This window comes from Micrasema longulum, unplaced genomic scaffold, assembly GCF_059751315.1.
Source record: "Micrasema longulum isolate JH-2025_06_02 unplaced genomic scaffold, ASM5975131v1 h1tg001562l, whole genome shotgun sequence".
Lineage (NCBI taxonomy): Eukaryota > Metazoa > Arthropoda > Insecta > Trichoptera > Brachycentridae > Micrasema > Micrasema longulum.
The window spans coordinates 326,269-340,047 of NW_028278745.1; the positions used below are offsets into that span (position 1 = coordinate 326,269).

The following is a 13,779-nucleotide window of genomic DNA, read 5'->3' on the forward strand; positions in this document are numbered from 1 at the left end:
CGTAGTCTATCTATCTAGTTTTTTTTATATATAAACCTGTATCGAGGCATTCATTTGCATTATTTATTTTATGCTCCTAGTTATATTAGTATGTTAATTATATATACATTAGTAAAAAAGAATAAAGTATTGTACAGAGATATTTAGCAGAGAAACAAACTGTTGTGGGCCAGGGAACATTATTCTGTATAAAAAAAAAGAATACAAACAATGTAAAAGTATAAATAAATAAAAATGACTGAACTTGTATCTTATGGTTGTTTATTTTGATTTGTTTTGTTACAGGAACGGCACGATACGCTTCAATCAACGCACATCTCGGTATCGAACAGTCAAGAAGAGACGATATGGAGTCACTCGGTTATGTACTCATGTACTTCAATAGGTAATTGTTGTTTTTTATTAATAAAATATGTAACATTATAAAATACTTCCGGATTTTAAAAAACTCAATTTGAGATGGTACACAAAATAATAATTTTTTGTAACAATGCATAATATCAATCAATACAATCCAATATAGTAAGAAAACATATTTTAAAAATTATAACGTAGTATTTAAACACTATTCATTGAGAGTTATTCATATTTAAATTTTTTGCAACAAAGAGAAAAAACATTTTTAAAAAAGGAATGTCATAATATAATTCATTTTATTAGTTACTGATGTCTTTGTTATAATATGTTTTATTTATTACTTCTTCATTAATTTATCTTTTACAATTCTGTCAATATCAACATTAATATTTGTTGTTGCCAGATGCAGTGCGTGTGTAAGTGATTTATTTGACAGTGAAAACTTATATTTAGATTTTATGACATTCATAGTTGAATACGCACTTTCACAAAGATGGGTACTGCCCATAATCGACACCGTTTTTAAGCCAAGATGTTATTGAAGGATGCCATAAAAATAAAATTATATTCTGCGAAATAAATTTTGTAGAAGGGAAATTTTTGTATTTGCCACACAAATATAAGCCGCGGGCCGTGATTTGGACAACCCTGCGTTAGACCAACAACAAAATATGGTTACTAAATTTAGGCCGTAATTTAAAATGTTTTTTTTTTCAGGGGAACATTACCGTGGCAAGGTCTTCGAGCAGCAACTAAACGACAGAAGTATGAAAGGATCAGTGAAAAAAAGATGTCCACTCCAGTAGAAGTGTTGTGCAGGGTAAGTCATTAGTCAGTTGATCCCATATCATGATTGGGCATTAGGGTGGAACCTTGCTCAGCAAGCCAAACAAATTGAACGTAGTTATGCAGAAAGCAGCGAGTCCACAATTTTGAAAAAATTAGATGGTGTCTTTGGGTACAGTAAGGTCGATTCTATCTTCTGTTTAAAACACCCAGGCCGTTTTCACCCAAAAAACTGTAATAATCACTATCTGAAAATAGTGTTGACCACAAAAACAGTATTCCTTAATTTACAGATAACACCCACAGCACTAGAAAAATCTTACGGCATAGATGCTGATGCGAAGATTAATGCCTCCAGAAATCTTGTTCTCTTGAATAAGTTCTGTACCTCGGAGGCAGACGGATGCAAATCCAAACGTCAAATGTTCAACAATAGCCTCAAAAATCTACTTTCTCTAAGTGATTACTAATAATTCAGAACATATTACAACAGAGATGAAGAACATTTTAGAGAAGGTAATATAGAAGTCTAGGCATCTACAGGGCTTATGACCTGTCATTGGCCACTTTACACAATTGGTCATTTTTCCTTGGTTGCATCATTCAATTGATCCAATAATGCACGATTATACTTTCCTGTGATTGTGGATCCTTTTTCAAGATAATCGATGAGCAATATTCCGAGTGCATCCCAAAATACAGTGGCCATAACCTTGCAGCCGATTTCACTGCTTTTGCCTTCTTCGGAGCACTTCCACCAGCTTCCACCCATTGTTTCGATTGAATTTTGGTTTCAGGTGTACAGTTATTATCAACACCAAAAATCAACAGGATTACGCTTTATCATGTCCAAACACTGCAGTGTAGTGGTCTCTCGAACTCGTTTTTGTTCGACACTGAGCAAACGCGGCACCCATCTTGTCGATAGCTTTTTCATATGCAAATGTTCATGCAAAATGTTGAACACACGTTCATATGAGATGTTTGCCATTTCAACAATCTCACGCAACTTCACTCGGCGATCATACATAACTATATTGAGGATTTTCTTGATATTTTCTCCAGTAACCACCTCTTTTGGCCTTCCTGTTGATGGTATTGTTGCAGTGCTTGTTCGGCCGCGTTTAAATTCAGCAATCCAATATTTTACCATGTAATCTGACGGAGCAGACTCACTGTAATGTTTATCGAGCTTTTCTTTTGTCTCTTTTGCCGTTTTCCCTTTCAAATAATAGTGTTGAATCACTGCGCGAAATTCGCTTTTTAAAATTTTTCAAGAAACATAAAAGTTGTTTACTTCAAACAACTACAACAAATAAACTGATCGATGAATTTGGGTGACATTTTAACGGCTGCCGTTTGACGGAACGCAATTTGGAAAAAATAAATATTTTTGTGTTTGCGCTGCCATCTAGCGCTAGGTAGCTTCATTATCAATCCGCCCTCGTGTTAGTATGTTTGTCTACCATATCTGATGTACCGGATTCAAATCCTTGCGAGTTGACGGTTTATATTTACTTTAATATATCATAGTTCCTGTACTGGCTAATCTTGCCTTCATCCATAATTCAAATGATATCCAATGTGCCGCAATTGAAATACCAACACCCTATGGACCTCAAGATACCTATGAGTAAATAACCATTATGAGAAACTGTTCAATTTTTGTCACACAACATATTCTCTTTGCCTTTTTACAGGGAGTTCCCGCTGAATTTGCAATGTATTTAAATTATACCAGAGGTCTATCCTTTGAGGAAGCGCCAGACTACATGTATCTAAGACAAGTAAGTACTAATAATATTTAAATTTATTTGTTTAAAAATTTGTATAAAACGCTTTAATTATTTACAAACATAAAAAATTTACCGACGAAAATATTGATATATCACCAAATAAAGCAATAGTACCCTCGTACTGTGCTATTTATTATCTTTGTATCTATCGAATGGTACCTCATAGAAGCGCGAGTCTTTTGTCATTTAGATAATATTTCAATTTCTTAGCTGGGTGTAAAAACATAACGCTTGATTTTCTTGATAGATTTAAGATGTATTCTACGTCATAAACAAAAAGTACAATTTTTAAGTTTCTCATCTCTCTCTTGAACAATGAAGCATTTAGAATTTACACTGACAATATCAAAAGGCTAAATGACTGATGTGAATTTGTAGGAGAATCAACTAAAGATTTTTAAAAATGATTTTGAATCAATTCCAAAACGCTGTCGATAAGACGTGTGTTATGTTATGCCAACTTTCGTGAATATTGGATGAAAATAAGTACCCACAGAAGTTTTATATTTTCATTTGGTGAATTCGCCAGATCTGCAGCAATAAAAATTAACGGTGTGCATGGTGAACATATCAGTATGAGGGCTGCCCAGAAATGGTTTAAAAAATTTGATTGTGTATCACAGTGTCACGAAAAAAAGACAGTGCATAGATAAAGATAAGCAGCCCACTCCATCAGCAAAGGTATCTTTGCGTCCTAAAAAGGTACTTTTAAGCGTTTGGTGGGATATGTATAGTGTTTTTATTATGAACTGTTAAAACCAAATCAAATCATTAATGCGGATGTTTACAGCGAATAACTTTGTCGTTTAAACTCAAAATGCATTTAAAAACACCTGCGTTTGGTGAATATTGAGAAAGTGTTATTTCATCTTGATAATGCTAGCCCACACACAAAAAGAGCAAAACGCTACAAAACATTGCTGAATTTTATTGGGGGCTTTTGCCGCATCCTACTTACTCCCCGGACACTGCTCCAAGTGATTTTCACTTATATCGTTCCCTGCATCAAAACCAGAGTCCTTCTACGCTAATGGAATTAAAAAGATACCTATAAGATGCCGAGAAATCATAGGTAATTTAGGAAAATATGTCATTGATTAAAATAAATAAATGTGTTTTATTTACACTGTTTGAAAATTTCAAAAAAAATGCACCCAAACTTTTGGACTGACATCATGGTGCATCAGTCGCAGCCTTTGTACCGTAGATATGTTTTCTACATAATATTTGTATTATCTTTTTCACAGTTGTTCCGCATCCTATTTCGCACGCTGAACCACCAGTACGACTACACCTTCGACTGGACCATCCTCCGCCAGAACGCCGGGGAGTCCGGCCCCTCCACCCTCCCCCTGGCCATGCCCTCCGCTCTTGTGCCCCCGGCCCCCATGACCAGGTCTAGCTACGGTGAGTCCCTCCCGCACTCCGACTAGTGTCCCGGTCTCGAATCACCAGTACCATATCGAATCTCGGGTTTACAATGGGAAATTAACAGAGTTACCTTCAATTGTTTGTAAAGTAAAATCTAATTTTCAATACGAAAATGTGTATACAGCGAAACCTATTTATCATTTTTAAAAGAACAGGAACTAATGCGGGAAAACAATGATTGTGGGAATAAGAGGTCAAAATACAAGGAAATAGGTTCGAGTAAAAATACCACCCTCCCAATCCGCATTAATTACTATTGGTAGGTTAAAATTCTAAAAAGGAAACAAGTTTCAGAGGTCAATAAATGTATTTAAATAAAATTATAAAGCAGAACCGAAAAAAAATTAAAATATTATAGTTTATTGCATTGGAAATAATCTGTCATCGACATTTGTTTTTTTGCTGCTTTATTTTCGTAAGTTAACAGTATATTTTCGGCTTTGCAAATGATATTTTTTTCGGCATCAGTTATTGAATATGCGTAGTAGAATGTTTTCAATCTTTCGAAGATTGTGCATAGTTCTTAAAATGAAGATACATGAAGCGACTTCTCTTCATCAATATCGACCTCTTCTGCTGTCTCCTTCAACCTTGCGTCTCACCAGTTTTCTATAGTTTCTATCGGGATATTGTCGTCGAATATAACAAAATTGTTGAAATTTGTATGTGTATCTAGTCCAAGCCAATCATCTTCAGAACCCTCAACTTTTTCTAATTTTACATTAGGAAGGTTCCGACACAGTTGTAACCGCACTTGTTGAAACAGTTTACAACTGTTGTCTGTTTCGCCTGACGCCAAGCAGTTGATGTGAAATGCAACCCCTGTAGAATATCAGTCTTCAGTCATTTTATCTGCTGTAGTGCTCGAATCCATTAATCCTTCAGTACAATTTTTTTCCTGTAAAATCCTTTTAAACACTTGACTATACCCATATCTAATGATTGCAAAACGCTTGTAGAATTTGCAAGATAAAATTTTTAATTTTCACATTTTTCAAAAATGTGTGTCAGTCAGGTGAACTGCACAGTTGCATATGCACAATAAAGTGTTTCATTCTTTTAAGCGCATTTCTGCATCAAGGTTCTTTTTTCAATTTTAAAAGTCCTCGTAGTCATCCATGGCTTTTTGTTTGCGTAATATTTTATGGGTAAAGTTTTCATATTCTGAAAAAACCCAGGCTTTAATGATTTCCCAATAACGTGTGGCTCGCGCATGTCAGTTCCATCACTGTTGATGCGGAACAAAACAGACATCCTTTCTTTCGACCCTTACCACCGTGGCAGGACTCGCCCTTTAACTTCAGTGTGCCTTCGTAAACACTCCTACAAGCTTGTACATGAGACCGTGGTGATCTTTAAAACGACTTATCCACCCATTTGATGCCAAGTATTTCTCTAATTTGTTTGGATTTCTCTCGAACAATGCTCCCGTCAATCGGAATGGCACGAAATCATTGGTACCAGGGGGAAATAATTTTCTCCAGCTCGCTAAACTTAGATTCTGTACTGGTTTTTCTAGTTTTTTGAAGATTTTGTGCACTTGTATTTGCTCCCGAATTTTGTTTTTCTTCATGAAAATAGAACTTATATAGAATGTGGATGCCACGATTCCTAGACACTTTACTATATCAACACATATTTCAGTGGGAATTTTTCCACCTCTTTGATAATTTTTCATCTTTCTCGAAGAGTACGCACTTTGATGTTGGGAATGTTAAAAAATGATAACTAATACATACACATTCTTCTACGCTCAGAAATCTAACGAAAACTGAACTGAACTGAAGTCAGAAGCGGCTGCCGGCAGCTGAACTACGCAACGTAATTCAAACAATGTGGTAAAATGGTGGATACGGAAACGATCAATGCAATATTTTTTTGTATGAAATTATTTTGTTTGTATGAACACATCCAGGAAAACGATTATTCGAGGAACGATAGATAACGGTTTTACTGTATTTGTATATAAAATTGTCATATCTTCATCGGTAACCTGTAATTAAACGTGTTTCAAAAACAATTATTTGTTAATTGTCGGTTGACAAACAAAACTCATTAAATCAAAAGTAATAATAACTATATTTTTTTGTATGAAAATGGGAATGCTTTCAAAACTGAAACTATTGCTTTTGATTTTTAACTATTACTAATGATCAAACAACCCTGGCATCTGGCATAAGTACAGATTCATGGTAGAGTGACTATGTCACTAAGTTATATATTACAATCTATTCCGTGTAAAAATCACTACGCTTGTTAAGCGATCACCTAACAGCTGTTTAGGATTGTATAATTTCACTAACTCAGTTTTGCAAGAGATTGTTGGAAAATATAGAACTTAGTGACACAAAGCCATTCTACCGTAAATCTGTGCTTAATGAATTTTACCTGTCAACCGACAATATGAGTATAGAAATTTCCACGCATAAAATTTAATGTTTCTTTAAAGACAATTGAAGATAATAACTCTACTAACTTCCTATTGTAACACAGGCCCTGGGCCCTGATTACAATGGGAAGTTGACAGAGTTACCTTCAAGCCAATTGGCTATAAAGTAAAATAAAACTTTATGTATGAAAATATGTTCAACTGCGTGTTACCGACAAAGATACTTCAAGTTTTTATAGGAATATTTGCATTTTCGTTTAAAAGAAACTTTGTTACTTTACAGGCAATTTAAGATAACTCTGTTAACTTCCAATTGTAGTCAGAACCCTGGATTCATTTACTCTGAAAAAGCTCGTTAATTTGTCCATTGGTACGCTTTAAGTTCATTTTATTTTCTTAAAGTTGTACACATAACTTCGACCTTACTCGAGTTCTCTCGACAATATATTGTAATATTAAAACACTCCTATCTGCACCCGATGATACAAAAACGTAGTGGTTCTCGATCGTCTGTTCGGTCTTATGCTTTATTGGTGCCAGTCCGGGGACAGTGGAATATTCCAGTATCCAACCACTTAGATCTAACGCACCAATGACTACGCTACTAGGCTGACTTTTCACCTGAGAGTTTATTTATTTAGCGCCTAGAGCGCTCTTACAATATACGGTTTAAAAGTAATAGTTAGTATATGATTATAGCTGCAGTTAAAATATAATCATAATTATTGCTTTGAATATGTAATAAATTGTAAAAACAAAGAAAGTTGCCATCGAGTGGGAGACTCGTCCGGGATTCTGTTTATATTTTACAGAGCTAATGGTAAAACTTTTTATTGAAATTTGAAGAACCTTCTGTCCTCGTACATCTCTACTGCATTTTGTAGTTTTGACATGAAAACTAATTAATATTTGTTCCTTCGATTGGAGCGAAGATTCTGTTTTTGCACTTGCAGCTGCACCTGTTTAAGATTGTCTTTGGGGTAGCCTCACTACTCTGTTCTTTTAATTACATTTTTTTTTAAAATTCAAATAACGAGCTTTTTCTGTCCGAGTATGAATATCTCCAGGTCCAGTATATCAAGGTAAGGTACCATTTTCAACCATTATTCAAAAGCAAACCCACATACTTACTGATAACTTCTTTTATCATGTTTATTTTCAATATTATTTTGTGTTTAAATTAAAATATTTTTTATTATTTCAATGTTCAAAAGCACAATTCATAACGTATTTTGTGTTTAAAGCATCTGATTTTTGTTTTTAGATTCTATCATGTTTTTTTTTTTAATTTGACAGTATTTTATTTAGTTATTTAACAACTGGGAACTCTAGCCCGTTTAGCTTGACTTGTTTTTAGCCTAAACTTATGTTTTCATACCTTTATTTTGTCATGACACCTAACCAAACTCATTTCATAAGATGTCGCAGATCAAATTTCAACCAAATTTAACGCATAAAAAAGGTATGTATTGTTTGATGTTTTGTGTTCCTATATTAAACTATGCCATTTTCATTCATTTTTCTCCCCTTCACGATTTCATTAATCTCATCACTTGTCTTCTAAATTTAAGAGATTTTTATGAACTTTTAACTTTCAATTACAGTAGCTATCTATACAACGAACCTCCCTTTATAAACTTTTATCTTAATATTGCAGTACCCATCCATACAACAAACCCCCCTTTGATATAATTTGATGTAGATTAATGGAACAATTGCCCAACTGATGTCTCTATGTGTGATATTTTGTGTATCGAATGGTAGAGTGAATATTTCTCGTGTGTTTGTATATTTTTGGCTGTATATTGCGAATGAACTGTGTGATTGTATTGCCTTTTATCAAATCTGGAAATGTTTCACTCGAGATCACATGCTATCTTGGAATACAAATCGCTTAGTATTCCAATCTGATTTTCCAATATTGGAATAATTATCTGGAATACGTATTAAATTAGTCAATTTCTAAACCAATTTTATTGAACCTCATTGTCTACCAGAAATGTGGATATTATTGAATTATTGGATAATTATAAAATTTATCACACCCCTAGAAATACGATGGTATGTCGCCGTTATATCAGCCGTTTTGCGGGCGAGCAAAAAAAACTTTTTTAAATGTATTAATGCTCGTACATAACTTAATGTACACCCATGGACAAAAAAAGTTCGCACTCGTAGTTAAATTCTTTTTTTTTTTTTTTTTAAATGTTCTTCATCTGCTTGGATTTTTAAAAATAAATGTTTTGTTGCATCTGATGACTAAGTAATATTTTAAAGTAAAATATAAAAATGAAAGCCTAGGATAAATGAAGAAATAGGGTTTTTTCCAATTCCGCTATCATTGTTCTCGTGCCCGACATAATTGATTTATGGTACTGTGTCTTTATTAGCCCTGGCAAACAATTACATTTGCAAAATAGATTTGTGTAAAGGATAAATAGCCTTATATTTTCAAAACAATAAAAATAAAAAAAACTCTGTTTTCAGGTGTAACAGTATTTTAATATTTTGTAATATTACCTTTGCTCTTAATCACTGAAGAAATTCTTTTTGGCATTGAAAAACACAATTTATTCATAATACCCGATCATATTTCATGTTCCCAAACATGGTTGATGATTTTAATCAATTCCTGTGTGTTTTTGGCCCGTTTATTCGCAATTTCTCCGTATATTTCTTCAGCATTGAGAAAACGATTTTGGTTGATAAGCTCGGCAACCGGCCGATCTTCTCTAGGAGTTGTCATGCGCTGCCGACCACTTCCCTTCTTTCGCTCCAGAGAGCCAGTTTCACGAATTAAAAAAATATATACTTTCTCACAGAACACTCCGAGAAACCGATTCTACGAAAAATTTCATAATTTGAAATATTTTCCTGTGACAGAGTAATAATTTTCAAATTTATTGTGATAGACATTTGACCTGAACTCTCCATATTTTCATAGCGATGTTTCTTTGGAAGTAGTTTATAAACGACTGATGTAGCTTTTCAAAATGTGATAACTTTAAATGTGCACCCAATATAGTCCTAAACAATACACAGAAGCAATTGTTAAATAATAAAACATTTCTTAGTAATTGGGTCAGATAAACTGGGGAGTTAGGGGTTGCAGGTAAGTGCGAAAAAAAATTGTTAGTTGTATATTGACATTATAATGCCAAGTATTTTTTTCTGGTTTTGCTCATTTGACTGTTAAAACATGAGAACGCTGTAGCATCATAATTATTGCAGATTGATATTTTACTCAATTGATTTCAAAGAATAATGATGTTTGATATATCTCACTCAAAAAAAACATTGATAAACGTTAGTGTTCTTCTAAGAGAAAATAAAATGTCATTAAACTGCATTCGTGACTCAAAACAGCCAAATTTAGACTTACAACAATGTACTTCTGGGGGTGCAATATGTATTTTTAAATATTTTTTTTGAAGTATGTATATGAAACACGATAATATTGGAAGGATATTACTGGATCGTAGCAAATAGAATTCTCAATGTCAGATATAAAAAGATGGAAGATAATTTTTTGTTTTATTATGAGGTTTAACATTCTAAGAATATATGTTTATAAAAAATATTTCCTCAGACTGTTGGACATTTAGTTGGACGTAAATGATTGAGTCTACAATAATTGGGATATTATATTCTATTTGTTGAGAGTTTTAGCGGACACAACTTTTTTGTTAGAAATAGATTTGGTTAGTTTGTCTATTCCCTTTCTAATGTGGTCCATTGTATTCGCAGTGAATGCAACCGCCGTCAAGTCGGACTCTGTAGTGGGAAGCAACCCCCTCCCCAAGAAGTGTCCCGTCCCCCCTCACCGCTCCTGCACCCAACTCAAATCCAAGAAGTCCTCCCTGACCCCCTCCAAGTCTTAATGTACCACTAACCACTCTAGAACCTACAAAAAACGCTCAATCCTCACCTTGTCAAAACAAAAACTGTGTTTAGAACAAGTTCCAAAACTTATTTGTAAAACCAAACAAATAAAAACAAAAATCCCATATTAAATATCAACATACAAATTATTCCTGTTAAATATGTTTTGTCAACAGGTTCTATTTCGTTTTTACATAAAATGGGAGTCGTCAATACTGTTTCATTAAAAATTAGTTTAATAAGTTTATATTTAATACGCCAGGTCGAGTCTACCGTTTATTGTCCTTTTTTGCGGCAATTATTTTGCTTCGTTAAGGACATTTTCAATATGCTCTGGAAAATTATAAATTTTAATACGGTTAAATAATTGTAATGAAAAAACGATACATCATTTAGGAGGATTCAATGCAAAACTGCCACCGCCCATGATCACTGTTTTTGGAAAGACCAACAAAACCGGTAGCGAAAAGACTATTTATTTTATGTTCAACGTGCTTATTGAACTTAAAATGAATTTTGTTTTGTTGGTCTTGTGATGAAACAGTGATCTTGGACAGTGACGGTTTTGCTTTTAACCCCCCTCAATTGTTAAATTGAAATTCGTATTTGATTTCAATATTCTAAAGCACTGGGTATTTTTATGTGTTTTGTCTTTGAACAAATTGTAAACCTATTATTAGTTTGAGAATATTCTCATAAGACAAAACAAAACAAAAAAATGTGACCTGTTCTAAATTCATAAAATCCTCACAGTAGTGTTTTATTTGGTTTAAATTATACCAATTTTATCCTTATTCCTTAAATCCTGGCAGTAGTGTTTTATTTGGTTTAAATTATTCCCATTTTATGGAATCCACCTCAATTCAATCTATAATTTATCATAGCGTTATGTCTCAATAGTGCATTAAATTTCCTAAACATAAATAGGAGAGTCAGTCGAGTAAATCAAATATATAAGACAAATATTTATTTATATTAAATATAATCTCCGTGTTAAAAAAAAATGACAGTTGTTGGTTAGAAATGTTTAAATTGTGTGTTTGTTTCATACACATAGAGCAGGTTCGGCAATTATTAGTTTTGTACTCCTCGATATGAACGAAAGTTGTAAGGTTTTCCCTTCAACTTTATTGCAAATGTAACTTTCCAGATAGAAATAATGAATGTGGCATTTATTTGAGTCTGGTCTCATTTAATACTTGGCGAATCGTTCAAATTTTTTTTGGACTCGTCTACAAAAATATAATATTTATTAGGTTTTTTTTCTTTTAATCAAAGGGGGAGCTTTTACTATTTCAATTTATAAATTCTATCCCTTCAGCTTACATTTATTACAGTTAAATATTTTAAAACGTGACTTCATTTTGTCCCTATGGCCGGACTCTATGAGGTGTGCCTTATTTTTGTTGCCTCGCAATACCTAACCCATTTTCATACAAAGTATTATTCATTTTTCTTATCATACGAGTTGCATTCCAATTTATACTCGAGTAAATTCCTGTGGATTTTATTAACTGGTCAGTCTGTGACCGATGGACTGTTGATCACATCAAATGACAGTCTGGCGATATAGTAGCATATCGGTCACACTCAGCACAAGGATTAGAATTGGTAAATCACTATTCAATATGCATACCCATTCCTAGAATATCATCACTAATGTTTTAAGTAACCATTAAATTGTACAAATTTGCTTTTAAAATGATTTATGTTTTACACAATAATAAAAATTTGAATAAAAGTTCCAATTTGTTTCTCGATTGAAAAGAATTGTTTTATTTCATGTAGCTTTTCTTATTTCAGGTAAGGACAAAGTACCAAAAGCCGAGTCTTAAACACAAGAAATGCGTTCCTTACTATGCCCCCTGTACTTACGTTATTCTAATAATCTTACATCACCGTCTGTAGATTCTCCTCGGGTTATCCGTCATAAGCTCCGTCGTATTATGTTCCCCTCAGAGTGCAAACATACCGTTACGTCTTTCATAGACTAGGCGAGTCCGCTTCTCCTTACTTTTCCACCGCGCATAAGTGTTAGAAATGAATAGGACTTAGTTTGAACGTGTGAAACTGAGGCGTCATTGTAATATGTACATGTCTGGAATAATAGTTGAATAAATAATTTCAATGTATGAGCTCGCTAATTTTGTACCCCCGACACGAGAGAACCTCTGAAACAAGTGGCTGTGAGTGTATGTGTGTGCGTGTTGTGTGCTGTAGCTGTATGTACCCTGTGCAATATAAACTCAGTAAGTGTTTTGTTCTCTTCCAGCCAAAGACCAGACGGTAGACCGCAAGAAGGTGGACGATTGGCTATTCACTTGCCCCCCTGAAATACTCCACTTAAAATAATACTTAACCAAAACGGTCTGATCGGCCGTGGATCTCTAATCCTTTACAATTCACACAAGATGAACATGTCAATTGTAATTTAAAGTTAATACAACAACAATACACCTCTTTTATAAATCTGTGTTTTCATTACGGGAAATGGTGCCCGCCGAGTGGGAGTACCCCGGTAGTCGCAAGCCGTAGTGCCCGGAATGACAGAGTATGGAGAGCGGTATGGACTGGATATGCGTGACGACAGCCACTTGTAGTCGGGACCCGACCTCTTTAGATTCCCCCGTTCTCTCGTGTCCGATTCTCGGTCGTACTTTCCCCGATTCCTCCCCCTCCCGAGCTAGTAGAAGGCAGTGTAAGGTAACGCCATTCGAGAGTTAGTTCTTTCTTTCCTTGTCCTACAGAGGTAGAACAAATAATCATAATTCACTAATATCTCTTAATATCCTTAACACGTATTTTAAGTTTTTGTAATATAAAAATAACGACTTAATTTATTGTCTGAACGTGTATTCAATTCAGTAGATCGAAGTAAAGGTATATTTTTATTAATCCGGAGAGTACAAAAGTTTGGCTATGATGGAAGTTTGTACCTTATAACTCCCACGGAAGTGATTATCTCCGATATATTTATACTTAATTCTAATCTCGGCTTTAACCTCGAGTTAGCTGTCGGCTTCCGGAGATGTATCTACGAAGAATGCAGTGACGCACAGGAATCTTGTTTCGTTTAACCTGCCTTAAGGACGGGATAGCATCCGTATAAATATATTATAAATAATTATTATATAAGTT

General features: G+C 34.1%; 1 protein-coding gene across 2 annotated transcripts in view; it reads left to right on the plus strand.

Annotated features, from left to right (window-relative positions):
* The window catches only part of CkIalpha (Casein kinase Ialpha), a 64,695-nt gene extending 51,585 nt beyond the window's left edge, over positions 1-13,110 (plus strand). The window contains exons 5-9 of one of the 2 annotated variants that reach the window (XM_088236489.1): positions 286-385; positions 1,075-1,177; positions 2,844-2,930; positions 4,187-4,346; positions 12,445-13,110. In XM_088236489.1, coding sequence (XP_088092615.1) covers positions 286-385; positions 1,075-1,177; positions 2,844-2,930; positions 4,187-4,346; positions 12,445-12,476 — 482 coding nt within the window. In that variant the 3' untranslated portion in view covers positions 12,477-13,110. The remainder of the gene's footprint in view (positions 1-285; positions 386-1,074; positions 1,178-2,843; positions 2,931-4,186; positions 4,347-12,444) is intronic. The other variant, XM_088236488.1, reaches the window with a different exon arrangement.
* Positions 13,111-13,779: the final 669 nt, after the last annotated feature.